This window comes from Xiphias gladius, chromosome 22 (assembly GCF_016859285.1).
Source record: "Xiphias gladius isolate SHS-SW01 ecotype Sanya breed wild chromosome 22, ASM1685928v1, whole genome shotgun sequence".
Lineage (NCBI taxonomy): Eukaryota > Metazoa > Chordata > Actinopteri > Istiophoriformes > Xiphiidae > Xiphias > Xiphias gladius.
Genome location: NC_053421.1, coordinates 13502037 through 13517667, shown reverse-complemented (window position 1 = coordinate 13517667; position 15631 = coordinate 13502037). Strand labels below are relative to the sequence as shown.

General features: G+C 43.4%; 2 protein-coding genes across 2 annotated transcripts; both read right to left on the bottom strand.

Moving 5' to 3' along the window:
* Nucleotides 1-386: 386 nt before the first annotated feature.
* On the bottom strand, nucleotides 387-7107 carry cdcp1a (CUB domain containing protein 1a). Its single transcript, XM_040116836.1, has 9 exons — nucleotides 6900-7107; nucleotides 5865-6074; nucleotides 5358-5720; nucleotides 4899-5267; nucleotides 3389-3580; nucleotides 2651-3022; nucleotides 2211-2567; nucleotides 2021-2108; nucleotides 387-1794 (listed from the first exon to the last, which is right to left on the bottom strand). The coding sequence occupies exons 1-9, from the start codon at nucleotides 7021-7023 to the stop codon at nucleotides 1350-1352; spliced, it is 2520 nt and encodes an 839-aa protein (XP_039972770.1). The 5' UTR covers nucleotides 7024-7107; the 3' UTR covers nucleotides 387-1349.
* Nucleotides 7108-8530: 1423 nt separating this feature from the next.
* LOC120784535 (transmembrane protein 158) lies at nucleotides 8531-9935 on the bottom strand. Its single transcript, XM_040118418.1, is given in 2 exon segments — nucleotides 8531-9598; nucleotides 9601-9935. Coding segments are annotated over 2 exon segments (690 nt in total). The 5' UTR covers nucleotides 9800-9935; the 3' UTR covers nucleotides 8531-9107.
* Nucleotides 9936-15631: the final 5696 nt, after the last annotated feature.

Sequence of the window (15631 nt, the reverse complement as noted above, 5' to 3'; positions counted from 1 at the left end):
AGGAGGCGACTTCGCTTTACAAGACAAACACAATTTATTCAGGCTTTCTGTGCCACATTTTTCCTTGGATGAGAGCTATTCATTTTCTGGCATCTTCTGGGTCGGCTTGATGTCAACACGATAACGTAACTATTTTCTGTTGCACCAAAGTAGTCACCCCGGATAATGAGAAAAATGTAAAACTTCTTAAAAAAAAAATGGTTGAATGGATCTTAAGTTAGTTCTTGATTTGTTCCATGACCTCTTACGTGAGTTTGTAGTTCCTCTTCTGCTTCACAACACACGAAAAGGTCCTGAGCACTCACCACACTTTTGTTAAATTATAGGTCTCGTACAGTCTCTCTTTTAAAAGTTAAATGTAATTAATAACAAAGTTCGGTCAGCCGACGGACATACTGAGGTTTCTGTGTGAGATGACTGCACTTAAGCGTGTACCAGGATTTTTATTCAATTTGCATTGCAGTCCAGCAGAAGGGGTCCATGGTCCTTGACACAAATAGCAAAATGAAATATGCTAGCTAGTGATTCTCATTTATCATGATGCACAAGTAGAAAACAAAAAAGTCCCTGTAGGCGCTGAGAAAAAGATCACTTGCTTAGCAGCAAATCATTGTTGAGATTTCCAAAATGATGGGGCCGAAAAAGACCAAAAACACACCGAAATTTTTATTTACTCCTGGCTGCAAACAACTCTAAATTCCTAAACTGCATTAGCAGGAGTGTACCGTCCTCTGTGTAAGGCACATTAATGGTGTAATGATATCTAGACGTCTCCATAGCAGGTGAAAAAGCAGGCATAAAGAATACACAGAGAGGACTCCCTGCACATCCACTGCTGCTGCAATCTCCTGCAACGCAGGTCATCATCGGGCCATCGTGTTCTGATGATGCTATGAAGTGCAATGTATTGCAACAGCAGGGGAGTCCTCTCTATTCAGTGGTTTGATGATAAAAATGAAAAAGTCAGCATGTAAACAGCACACAGGATTGCTCCTGTACAAAACATCCATAATATTTATAATATGTACATAAATAAGACATCCAAAAATGAGAAACATTCATTGCCTAAAAACATTAAATCGCTTTATAGTGGCAAAAACTCGTATATAGGGGATAATTAAGTACCACTTTCAAAACAAATGTGTCTTCAACAGGGTTTAACAGTTGCAGGCGAGTTTGAAGAGGGTTATTTTGTGTCTAGCTTTGGTGCAAAACTACGCTCAAGAGAAGAAAAAAAAGAGGCTTCTTTCAAGGCTGAACGGCAGGTAATCACACAGACGCCAGGGAATGAATCTCTCAAAGTTCAAGTAGGTCAAGTAAAAAGAAGAAAGCTGAATCCAATCTTCTCCTCAGTTCCCTCCCTCTGGCTCCAGCCTCGGCCCCAGATTCGAACAATGCTCCTCCTCGCTTTGGTCCGAAGTCTGGTAAATCTCATTGTCCACCAGGGGTAGGCTCGGAGGCCTTTTGGGAAGCGGAGGAGCCTGTTGAGATGAGTACCGAAACGGGTGATAAACCCCGACCTCCAAGTCCTCGACACCAGAGTCTTTAGAGACCAGCGGCTTTTGTGAGTCTGGGTGTCCTGTGAAGGGCTGGTACGTGTCAGACTCTCCGTAGACGCCGATCTCCATACCCTTTCTCAGCAGGTGTGTGTAGACCAGAGTGTCCTCAATGGAGGTGTACACATGGGACTCGTTGTCTTCACGTGTTTTAGGGAAGCTGCTGTGTCCCGGCAGGAAGTTGGTGCCATTCGGATTGTAGATGGACACCTGATGATTCAGCTTCTTCTTTTTCTTCCTGTTTGGCAGGGGGAGACGAGAGCACATGAGTTTCAGAGTTATATACAGCAACTATCAGTTGTGCAGTTAAATGGGGTGAAGTTTTAAGATGAAGGGGGGAACTCTCTGTGATCTTTAGTGTTTTTACTGAAACAATATCTTGTAAAATTCTTTCCACAAGACAAAAATACCTACTGATCAAGTATAAATGATAACAGTATAAAACATAACGCAGATGCACTCACCTAATCACCACACAGACCACTACGAGCACAATGACAAAAATGACCAACAGAGCAGCCACCACACACAGGACGATAGTCAGCAGAAGGTCTAAATATGAGAAAACAACAACAGATGCAATCGTTTATTAATACTTACAGTTTGCACAAAACTATGACTTACGACAAGCAAGCCTGCAAAACCTCCTCTTACTCTTGCTCTCCAGCAGGGTGATCTTGGTGATGACGCTGAAGTTTCCTCTTTCGGGCTGACAGTTGGACATGTTGAGGTAGAATCTGTCCGAAACGACGATCTCGTTCTCAGCCACCTCATCCTCCCTGCGGCTGTAGTCCTCCTCCGGACAGCCGACTCTCTGCACCCTGATGTTGGTGTGGCGGTTGCGGCACTTGGGCTGGCTAAGGTTGGCAAACATCAGGTGCGCCTCCATCTTCGGGGGGATGGAGACAATCCAGGAGACGGTGGAGTAAGACCTCATTCCGACTGGCCAACCAGGAGTAGCCAAAAGGACAGGGTTGTCTTTCTTTGTAGATACAGTGAATATGTATCTTTCTGAATAGGAGTTAGAAAAAAAAGAATAATAAATATCACTGAAAAACATTCATCTATTTGATTCAACTGAAGCTGCTTGTTACCTGATATCTCCTCTTTAAAACAGGCATCCAGCACGTTCTTGTAAGACGTCCTCAGAGCTTTACCCCCCACGCTGGACACAGTGACAGACATGTTGGTGTGGATCTGGACCTTCTGTATGGCTCCCTGAGGGCAGAAGTCTCCAATAGCAGTGCCGTCGCCTTCGGCCACTTGGATAATAATGCTGTCATTGCATGGCTGTCCAGGTAGGGACTGCTTGAGGGGCCCAGTTGGAGAGGTCAGCTCCACGGTGCCGCGCTGGGGAGGACGGAGAACCCAGGTCGCACTGCTCAGAGGGGCGGGGAGGCAGCTCGGCAGCATGGGGACCAGGAGACGGACTGGAGTCTTCGGGCAGTCTTTGAGCTGACTACACTCTGATATGAAAGCAGAGGTCGTTTAAATAAAGAGGGGTTCAGGGATGAGGCAGAATTTCTTTGAGTAAGAACTACGTGGTGTACACAAGGGTTCCAGGATATACATAACTTGTTTGTTACTAAATAAGGCCTGGAGCAAGTCAGCTTAAAGTGGGCATGAAAAATACACCATTTTCCAAGAGTAACAACACTGTGACTAAAAAAACCACAACAACATTCCAATGTGATTGAAAGTCAAAGTCCTTTCTGATGCCAAATCAATGGAAACCTACAATCATAAAATTTTTTGATGATACGAATTACTGATCCAAGTATGGAGGGTTATAAAAACTATTAACGGCTTATTTTCCAGGCCCAGGGATTTACCTATGACTCTCATGGCGGTGACTCGTACGTCCTCAGGAAGGCAGTCCTGGAAAGACAGGTCACTGTTGGATGAGACTGCGATCTTCTCCTTCGTCACAGAGTTTATTTTCATCTCGCAGTCTGAGGCCGGTGTCAACTTCTCAATGTAAAGAGAGAGGCCCTCCACCTTGCGTAGGTCCACTTTACACAACACTAGAGAAAACAGTGCAGTAGGACATGAGCTTTTATTCCGTCTCTATTTCTGTCCCACACGTAAGCAGATGCGTGCGCTCGTGCATTTCAGCTAAAATGATTATTCATCACACCCACGTTGAACAGCTGGAATTTGAATTTCGATTTGACTGACAGAGCTGAACATGATTCCACTGAAGGAAGTTTTGCCTCCTTATGTGCCACTGCTGCCTTTCATGACTCAGCAATGAGGCAATCTCGGAGCTCCCAAAAAATGAGACCTGAGGAGTCAGATAAAGATCATCAGACCCAAATCTCCACGCCACTGTTCATCATTTCTCAAAAAAAAAAAACGAGGGGAAATTCTGTCACGCCCCTGACTAATAGAACAGCAGGCTTGTTTAAACATGATAAGAAACAATTTTATTTATACACATGCCTGCTGCAACATGCAGAGGAGAAATCATTCATCTTCTACACATGTTTCTGCAAAACAGCGGAGCCTCCACCTACACAGAACAATTTTCCAAGTTGTTCAAAGACAACCAAAGACAAAACCGCTTTCATTCAAAAATGGATAAATCAAACAGTTGATCGACACAAAATGTATGCGTCACGATTCCAACATTTGCAGCTTTAAAGACTCTAAGATTTTGCTTTCTTTTTCTTTATTTCAAATCTTTATGAAATAAATGATTTGGTACTTATCAGACTAACTAATAACTCCACCATATTCACCAGCTATTCTCTAACTGTGTCTGTCTGCCGTTTGGTGCTGAGCAGGTAGTGGTCAGTGGGTTTTTAGAGTTTTTTTTTTTTTTTTTTTTTGCTGGAAAGCCGCTGCCTGCTGTGGCTGGTAACTGACACTGATGAGAGTGCTGAAAGTGAACCACAACTTTTGAAGTTGCGGGCCAAAAACCAAAACAGTGCGCTAAAAGACGCTAAAACACTACCTAGAGCTGAGGACTCGGGTCATAAGTCTCTTTGACATTACACATGATCGTTTGATGCATTGTTAATATAAACACACTGGTTATAGCAGCTTTAAATTTCAGTTGACCCTTTAAATCAGCCTTAGCAGCAAGCGTACATCTCAGTTAGTTTTATAGTTACAATATGGATAAAAACAATATTCGTCAACATCCAGATTAACCCAGAATTAAAAAACATTTCTCCGTCTCTAGGTCTATCTGACCAACTTAATTCATACGTATTTGAGATATTTTAAATTGACAAACCATGTCAAAGGGCCAAATGCACAACCTTCAAAAGTTTAAAGCAAAAGCTGCAATGATACCAGAGCTAAACAACATGATAAGTTGAAAAATGAGGTACAAACCTGGTGAACTTTTACTCGAAGTAGACACCCGGACGTTCAAGGAGAGTCCACGAGAACCAGTTCTTCCTCTGTCCATCTTGCAGTTCCTCAAAGTCAGGGAGAAGTTCCCCAAATTCTGGTCCGGCTGGGGATCCGTCAGACTCAGCACCAATGCCCCTCTCCCTTTGCCGTGGTACTCCACTGCTGTCTCCTTCTTTAGACAACTCGGCTCTGTGAGGTTTAAGAACTGAATGGCCGTCTTGTGTTTGTCCGGGACCTGAAAGTACCACTCCATCACATCGTCGTCAGGAAAACTGTCTGGGTAGTTTGGAGAGAGCAGGTCTGAGGACGAGGTCCCTTTTGGTAATGTGAGTGTAATTTTGGCGAGGGCTAGGAGAGAAACAAGTAAATGAAACTGTCAAAATAAAGTGAAAGACACACAAGAGAGACGTTCAGACATGAAAATTTAAACCTACTCACACTTGACTTCCTCCCCAACAGACACATCAAACTGGCCATTTTGCAGCTTCTGCCCTGCTGGGACCTCCACAGAAAAGCTGCCCAGATTTAGTATCTGAGCACCACTGATAGTGCCCGTTCTGCAGTATTTCCCTATGGCCACATTCCCTGTGGTCTGGAAGGCCTGGAGGGTATAGCTGTGTCTGTCTGGACATCTCTCAGATGGATTAATCTGTCTGAGTCCCGTCTTGGTGAAGTCTAGTTTGAGCGCTTTTGGTGCTGAGGCCTTCAGGTTCCAGGTGAACGTGCGGTTAAATTCCAGCAGAGGAAGTGAGCCGGAGTGGGCCTGGATGATGTGCCCATTGCATGACTTTGTGGTACATACTGAGGAAAGAAATGCACGTGAATTTTACAACAAATAAATCCACCCATACTGTGTCAGTTGAGCAAGATAGTCTGATCACGTTATAAAACAACGGTTCACGTGATACCTTTTATTTTCATTCAGAGAGACTGCAGTACTCTTACCTATATGGCGGCTAATTTCCACCCTGAATACATCTTGAGGTCTGGTGCATTCAAACTCCACTGATAAAGGAGCATTGTCTTTTAACAGTTGAGATGTACCACAACGCCGTGTGCGCCCTGCCCCTGTGCACACTTTACAGCCTTTGACCTGAGCAGTGCTGATGTTGAAGGTGGTGCCTCTGTCAGGGGTGATTGTCAGCTTCTGGACCCCTGGACAAAAGACAAAGCATGGACATCTGATTGTGAGAAAAGCGGTAAAAGCACCATATGTCCAGCCCTGAATGATCATCGGAAATGGCACAATAAGATCCCCACTTCGGTGTAACTGACAATCAGAATGTGAAAAGTGTTCACACGTCGTTAGATTTGTGCTTTTGTCCAATGTTAACAAAGTCAGTATGACTAACTTGGCTTCACTCCTTCAATGACTAACCAGGCCTGCAATGCGCAAACAGGGCCCCGTTCAAACACTATATACAGCAACTACTGTTCTTCTTTAATCCCCTTCCAGTGTCTCCCACATATCCCGTTTTACTGTACTCTGTCCATTTCTGTATTCCTCTGTATATGTCCCTCAAGTGGACAAGACACACGCAGCCCATCATCTGACACATGACACATCAGATGACGCCTTTAGATGGTGAGGATTTTTGTTGAACAAACAACAGGAAACCGCTCCGTCCAGTCATGTACAGCAACCGAAACTCCACACGGAGACTACAGGGCACTGCCTTCGTTTTTGTCCTGATCCTTATCCTGTCCTACAACCTGATTCACTCAAATACGCGTATTAAAGACCTTCGTGTTCCGGCAATCCACCAACAGCCATATTAGGTGTAAACGGCCCCAATAATAATAAACAGCTTAGAAATAAATAAACCTCATCATAACACTATCTGATGAGACCTCCGCGCTTCCTACGATCGTCCTTCAATGTGAGGGATTATCAGTACTTGAACAATACAGTATTAAACAACGACATTTAAACAGCAGATCCACCACCTTTCAGGGGTCAACACTTGAGCGATCGCTTACCTGACACGGCGGAGGCGACGCACGTAAGAAAGAAAACGTGCAGGCAGACTCTGGCCGTTGATGTGGACATGCTGCCCCGCGCTGTAGCCCCGTAACTTCGATCCGGAGGGAAATCGGCGCACATGTCATCGCGTCTCGTCCGGAGCCGGGACCTTCTTCCGCAACATCTACCTCTCGTTTACGTGAAGCTCAGCTCGTCCATGTCGACACCCAACCCCTCCACTTCCTTAAATGCGTGTGTGTGTGCGTGTGTGTGTGTGTGTGTGTCAGCAGCGAGGAAGTGTTACGGTAAACAGGTAATGTAAAGGCGTGGCCAGGTCGGCCATTTTGGCAGGTAGAGAGTTCGTTAATGCCTTATAACATCCGTGAATTAAAATAAAGACATAACTCTATTGAACATAATCGATACAATTTGATAATTTCTAGAAAATATAACCAATAAGTGAAGTCGTTTGCAATTTAAAATGCAATTATCGTTTTAGTTCTGTGCTTCAGATCAAACAAAGTATATACTGATGTTACAGATGAGATCAATACTATTGTAATATAGAATAAGGTCAACATGAACTCGCAGCTGAATGGATTTCCAGTCTAGAGATAATACGCTTTTCTTCTTCATAGAAATGTATACTATTTTGTCCATGATCCGTGGGCTGTCTACTAATCTGTTTCTACAGATCAACATCCTCTCTGGCTGCGTTCTGCCCACACTATTAATGTTAAACCTAAATTTTCAGTCAGAGTTTGTCAACATCTGTAACTGGAAATTGAGATCAGGCTGATAAAGTCTCTCTTGTGCGGGCCTGCAAAATACAGTCACCTGCACTGATACTGAAAGAGAGTTTACACCGCTATGTCCTACTAGTTCTCACACGTTTAAATGAGGGCAGGTTGTATGTGGTAAAACTTTCTTTAATTTCGGGATTCAAAGCAATTATTGTGTCTGTAAACATTCCCATTATAGTACTAAAACAAGCATTACTAACAGATGAGGAGTAATTTTCCAAATCCTTCCTCTACACTGGCCATTATAAAGAGGGGAGGGCGAGAGAAATGGCCTCAAACTGAGAAATGTTGGCTACTAACCTGCAGGTTTTGCAAAATGTGCAACATGACGATCTTTTATGAATTGATGTAGATTAAACACCAGTATATAAAGTGCTTACGGCAACCTGGACCAGCTTTAGCATTAAAATACTGCTCATTATGCATCAATAAATTATCACTCTGAAAGGGGAGATCTTCAGATAATAAAGTGCATTTTACTGATAATAATTCCATACATCCACCTAAAAAACATGGAGGTCATTTGTGAAATTATGGAATTATTATTATTATTATTAGATTAGAAGATGTAACTATGGATTTATTCAATGTACTAACATTATAAAAACAATCTTCCTAGAAGACTGAGCATAAAGAATGAAAGATGCAGAGGAGCCCTGTGGTCCTAAATCAAAGGCGCATCTCATGGTGTCACAATCACTTTGCAAAGACTTCAAGCATTTGACACCGTGGGCTCAAAATATTTCAACGGCATTCACTCAAAATGCGTGTGAAGTAAATTGATTTAGGCTACAGAGACCAGGTCAGTGAAAATCTGAAATAGTATAGCCTATAATCAATTTTATTTTCATTTAAACATGAATACAAATAATCACGAATGAACTTGACATTAGAAATCCAACAATATAAATAATGAAACTCTCTCTATGTCAATCAGAAACAACATCTATTTTTCAGAATGTATTGGGGGAAAAACTATTACACTTGCTCTGAACATGACTATAGGTTAACTATATACTGTATGTGACGGCACGCCTTGAAGTTCAGCTGTCAGTGCAAAAGTCCTACACATGGGATAAGGCAAAAACTTTCTAGAAAGGTTAAAAACTATACAAACACAGTTTAAAGAGAAAGGTTTGCACAGTTTACGCTGACTTAATCTATAGGAACGCCTACGGGGGTATACAAAACACATTGGTGTTGGTCCCAGTATAGATTACTATTGGCTAGTATAAGTCTTCATACATTACCTCGGTTGTCCTAATGAGGAGGAGGTCTATTAAGGGTTAAATAACACCCAAAACTAAAGCATTTGATCAAAAAGTTCTCCAAATCTCCGCAATCAATCATTCGTGTGAAAGGTTGAATGGCTACAATGATAGTATAGGCAGCACAGGCTAATTAATATAAAGATTATTTCAATTATCTCGGTCTCCTCTGCTCCATTCCATTAGGCAGAAATCCTGCAATGATCGGGACTGGCCATATGAGAGCAGCAACACTCCACACAATGATGACCAAAGTCATGAAACAAGCCACAAGTGTCGACTCGATGGGCTTTCTGTTCAGCCTCCAACTTTTGTCCCCCTTCAGCTCGTCGAGGCTGAAGTCCAGGCAGCAGAAAGTGACCTGATCCCCGGTCTGCTGGCCCCTCGACCTGCCCTGACCAAACCTCCGGTACCGCGACATCCCGCAGCCCACGCACAGCCGCAGCTCCTGCTGCCCCCCGCTGACCCCGAGGTGCTCGATGACCACGGGCGAGATCGCCCTGTTGAAAGCCGCGGAGAAAAAAGCCCTTCCGTGGTTGTTGGTGGTGTAGATGAGCACATCACACTGGAAGCCGAAGCTGCTGTCCCAGCGGGCCACCAACGAGGTGGGCAGGAGTCTCTGGACGCTCACGTTGCACTGGGACAAGAGGAGGCGTCGGGCGAGGCTTCGCTCTCCTCCACGGACCTCTTGGAAAAGCGCACGTCCACCTCCAGGTTGGCCAGGAACCTGTTGGAGGAGTTGATGGGGGGCAGGAGGAGGTCTTCGTCGCTCCAGCCTTGACATCGCTGGAGAAGTCCGGCCACGGCGGTCAGAGCCAGCAGCAGAGTCGGCGAGTTGTTCAGCATGGCACAGGGCGCGTCTCTCCTGCTCGCATGGTGCTGAGACGATCCGCGGGCGACGGGCGAGGCGTGCAATGTTTGGAAATGCCAGTCACCGGTGATTTTTTAAAAACGCAGCTCCCTACAGAGTGATTCAGTTCCCGGCCCGACTTGTATAAATGCAAACGTCCAAAGCCTGTCACATGCGCGAAAGCCCCCCCCCCCCTTCCCGCTGGATAGTTCCCTTCTGACTAGTTCTCCAAACGCTCCGCGCGATCGCTTTCCAGGAGAAGCAGGCTGGGCAGCTCTGTGCGCTCCCTTCATCACAGTTCCGAGCTTCACTCCCCCTCCGTCACTTCAGGTGTGAGCGCTGAGCACCAAAACCCAGCGGGGCGGTGAGGGGAGAGCCTCTAGTGCGCAGGGACAAAAGCGCCAAGTGCAACATTCCTCCTCCAATCGGCAATCCTAGCATTCATACGCTCAGAAACACAGAATACATTCATCTTTGTCTGTCTCCTTTGATCCACGGGCTGACTTCAGTGATCTCTCACTACCTGCAGAGGACAACCCTTAGCACCCTGCAGAACCAAACGATTCCTTTAAGACTGAGCCACCGTAGAGTTAAGAGTCCTACTGGACATAAATATGATATAAGCAGGGCGACAGCTGCTTATATAAGAACATTTCAGACCAGGCACCAATGGGAAAGCCTTTTAAGATGAATTTTTCAAATTCTGGAGGAGAAGCAGTGAATCCTTTATCTATTTACTTTGTTGGGTTAAAGTAGTCAAATTCACATATGACGAAACAAAAAAAAATATTCAAATCATTTAATTAAATGCCCATCATGTGTAATATTTAGCCTTTCTAGTGGCATGGCTAGGGACTGCAATGTTGGTTGGTCAATCCACCAATTTGGTCCAGAACTGAAATCTCAACATCTATTGAATGGGTTGCCGTGAAAGTTTGTACAAACATTCATGATTCCCAGATGATGAATCTTACTGACTTTGGTGATCATCCAACCTTTCCTCTAGCGCCAAAGAAAGCATGAAAGCTTTCACTTTTTCTGTGAAATATCTCAACATTTACTGGAGGGATCGACACAAAATTGGTAAGGGCATTGATGGTTCCCTGATGTTGAATCTTAATGACTTTTCTTCTAGCGCCACAATGAGGTTCGCATTTGTGCTTTTGAGTCAAAAGTCTCAACAAATGTTGGATGCATTGTTATGGAATTTGCTACACACATTCAAATCCCCCTCAGGATGAATTGTTATCGCTTTGGTGAGACTCTGACTTTTGCTGTAGCGCCATCATCAGGTAAAAATTTCAGTTTATATTCACACCAAACATCAGAATAGGTTAAAAATGTGATCTCAGTGACTTTGACTGTGGCATGATTGCTGGTGCCGGACGGGCTGGTTTGAGTATTTCTGAAACTACTGATCACCTGGGATTTTCTCACACAACAATCTCTAGAGTTTACTCAACACCTTGTTGATGAGAGAGGTCACCGGAGAATGGCCAGGCTAGATGGAGCTGACAGAAAGGCTATGGTAACTCAGATAATCCCTCTTTACAACTGTGGTGAGCAGAAAAAGCATCTCAGGAAGCACAACACGTTGAACCTTGAGTTCAGTGAACCACAACAACAGAACGCTTCGGGTTCCACTCCTGTCAGCCAAGAACAGAAATCTGAGGCTGCAGGGGGCACAGGGTCACCAAAACGACAAAAAAGACAGTTGAAGACTGGATAAAGGTAGCCTGGTCTGACGAATCTGGATTCCTGCTGAGGCACGCAGAAGGTAGGGTCAGGGTTTGCTGCCAACAGCATGAATCCATGTACCCAACCTGCCTTGTGTCAACAGTCCAGGCTGGTGGAGTAATGATGTGGGGAATGTCTTCTTGGCAAACTCTGGGCCCCTTATTATCTAGCAATCATTGTTTGAATGCCACAGTCTATCTGAGTATTATTGATTTATGGCCACAGTTTACCATCTTCTAATTGCTACTTCCAGCATGATAATGCACCTTTGTCACAAAGCTAAAGTCGTCTCAAACTGGTTTCATGAACATGACAATGAGTTCAGGTACTTCAGTGGCCTCCTCAGGATCGGATCTGAATCTAATAGAACACCTTTGTTCTGTGGTAGAACGGGAGACAGGAAGCATGAAAGTGCAGCTGACAAATCTAGAGAAGTGATGTGATACAATCATGTCAACATGGAGCAGAAACTCAAAGGAACGTTTCCAACATCTTGTGGAGTCCATGCTACGAAGAATTAACCCATTTGTGAGAGTAAAAAGAGGCCCCACCCCGTACTAGTATGGTGTTCCTAATAATGTGCTCGGTGAGTGTATATTTGGAGCTTTGATGTCTGTAAAGGCCACTAAGCCGAGAAATGTGATACGGGTAACCAACAAGGTCACACTGATAACTTAGACTGTTGTTTCATCAGAGTGATTGAGCTAAAAGATACAGAGAGAAGTTAATCTGTGTACCACGCAGGAAAGATTAACTCCTGAACCCTTTATCTAGTCAGAGTAGATTCACTGAGTTGAGCACAAATGATGGCCAATGAATAGGCAGTCCCGGGGAGCAGCAGGGGCTTAAGAGCTTTGCTCAAGAGCACCTCAGCAGTCAAGATGAGGTAAAGGCAAATGCTGCTCTCTCACTTTCCCACCAAGATTTGTCCTACTAGTCGAAAATCTGTTTAAACCATTGCTATTATGTATCTGTAAATGTAGTAAAAAAATATACCAATAGTCTTAAATTGTTATCCTTTGGAAGTGTAGGTGTGAATGTAATGTGTTGAAAGTGAAAATGTAGTCATTTGAGAGTATTTCCCTCCATTCAATGATAAAACATCCAGGTCAAGAACCTGGTGTTGTCACATGTTAGAGTCACACACATCTTTCTGAGCTCAATCTGCAATAATGTAAGAGTGCAAGTACACATTTCATACAAAATGTTCCCATTGGAAAATCTCTCTCATCTATCAATTCTCTGTTTTATTGAGTCATGAAATCAACTGTGTGCTGTATACATGACTAGTTACTATAGTTACATGACGCTGTAGATAAACAAAAACAGACTGCAAAAAAGGTTTGCTTCTTAGCGGTTGTTCTGTAACATATTTAAATGGCAGGACCTATAATTCAGCACGCTCAAGGTTCAAAACAAAAAGTTCACTAAATTTGTGACGAATTCAAAATTTTCTATATTTGTAATCGTTAACTCCTATCAATTCTTTTTTTTCACTTAAATGATTGGTGATTTTTTTCCCCTCGTGTGCCAGCTTCTCACAGACACAGATTGTCCAGTAGAGATCAACATTACAAAAGTAGATGCCACCAGTTTCTCTCACTGAGTTGTAAAGAATCTGGTTTGGTTGCAGCTGTTTCTAACACCAGTATCACAATCAGCCTGTCACAGATGACAAGAAAAGGTTAGCTTATAAGTAAGCTCATAAAGCTTACACGTTTCTAGCTTCTATATATGAAAATATCTCTGAGACAGTCCAGCAGTCAATAATCCATTTGCTTATTTATTCATCTGTTGTCTGCTATGAGAGCTTTCCGTATGTTGGTGCCTGTTTCTAAGCCATGTTGTGCGCTCAGGGGCCGCCAGACACATCAATAAACATGTGCCTCCATGCTGCTGGAACAGCAGGGGTTTTGTAAACAGTTTGTGTCACCTGGCTGCTGTATCTGATGCTGAAGAGGACCCAGTAACCCCCCACTCCTCTTCCCTCCCCACCGCTGTTTGTGTTTTGGATCCAGCACTTTATCACAAACAGCACATCCGATTATAGTTACAGCTGGGGACACAGCTGCAGTTAATCTCAATTTTGTGGAGTTCTAATATAACTTTAAACATTAGGAATAGTGGTTGAACACCTGGCCCATTTTGGCAAGGAGGATTTCAAGCTGCGGTCACTGTGAGCCTTGGATGGCCCAAATCTCACCGAGCTCAGAGGCAACTCTGTCTCCTATAAAAAAATAAAAAAAAATTATGTTTATGCAACTCAGAATTGAGGCCGGGACCAACCTTCTTCACCCTGGCAGGACTGGGAAAAATGTCAAACAGAAATGTTTTAATCATTTCCTGCTTGTTTCATACATGCCTTTTGAAAATGTTGCTGCATTTGCTTACTCACAATTAAATCTATTACTGCAGATCCCTACATATATCCATCTGTGGTATCTATTGTTTATTTCTCTGCTTTTACTTACAGTATTTGTATTTGATCTAGAAAATTTCAGAGTTCAGAGCATTTTTCATACATAACGATGTTTGCAAAATTTGCACAGAATGCACTGTTAGCCTCATCTTGTGCAAAACATTAGATACACCTTGCAATGTAATAGAGTTCAATGCCACACCAACCAAAATTAGAGCTTTAAAATCCCAAATCCAGAGCTCGCTTACCTTTTTTGAACAAAATATGGACAATAGAGGCTTCACAAAGGCGCAGGGTCATTATTTTCTGTTGTATTGTATTACATGCTGTTATGGTGTCCACCCTCCTGAAGAGGCTATCCCTTCCTCATAAAAAAGAGAAATCATCCCCATACCCCAATCACTTAACTTTCCATGCATCATGCTTCTAGTAGCCACTTTTTAAAGCATGATATGGGTTTCAATGAGGGCATGATTATGCTTTTTGCCAGTATACTCTTCATAACAATGTATGCATAATGCATCAGAAAAGATAATAAGCTATTGACAGAATTGGGTCATTGACCAGAGGCAAAATGGTGATGAATTATTCTCTTTCATCTTTTCAGGCTAGGATATATGAATGGCACTTGTATGAATTGTTTTCTTCTGTGCTGTTTAAATGGTGTAATTTGCTCCGGGGGCCTGCCTCCATGTATTTGATGTGAAGGCCAGCTGAAGTGAAAGAGGCTTTGGCCTCCATTTGCACCTGAAGGCCCTCGTCCTCTTGTCTCCTTTTAATTACGAGAGTGGATGCTCCTCAACCTTCTTGCTTTAAGACAATTGTGAAGTTGTTTGGTTCTCTTTCTCTACACTAAGACATCTCTCTGGTGCTAACAAATACTCCCACACATCTCCCCAGTGCTGGTCCCTCCGCATCAGATATGCTCTCTAGACAATGTACTGGCGAGCAGAGCAAGAAAATGTAAATGACTTTCTTGTTCATTAATTATGCTATAAAAATGTAAATTGCTTTGGTGACAAAAATGCAAATGGGACTAAGATAAAAGTCTCTTGTGCCAAAGGAGAATGTATGAAACATTCATTTTCTCAAAATGTGGCTCTTTATTCTGGAAACCAAAAGAAGGGCCTGTTAGGGGCTCCTGGCTTCGGCAGCACTGTGCTGGATCAGACACCATTAGTCTGACCCATCGAGTCTCACAGACAACCGACTTAATTAGAAGTTGAGGACTGGGTGCATGCATCCTCATTGACACAGTGTTCAAGCTCTTCTTTTACAGCTTAGCCTGATGAATCCCCTGTTTGTCTCAAGTAGTACCGTCAACTAATCACTGCCAGGACTCATCACCACGGCAACAAAACAGCGGTTTCCCTAGAAGCAGTGGAGCAGTGGGGTGTCGAGGAGATACAGAATCTGTTTAGTTGATGAAAATAAAACTAATAACATCATTTTCGTTTTTATTGCCATGTTTGGTGATCAGAGCAGCCACAAATATTCATAACAATGCTGTGTTCAGGTCCTGTCTATCACAAAATAATCCACAGGGCAGAGTGTATGACACAGCTACAGCAGAGAGTTTCTTCCTCTCTCAATTCTCCTCTGAAGAAACAATACTTGTCAGAGTATGACCATCTCAAGTGGCAAAAGTCAGTGGTCTGCAAAGAGCTGGAGA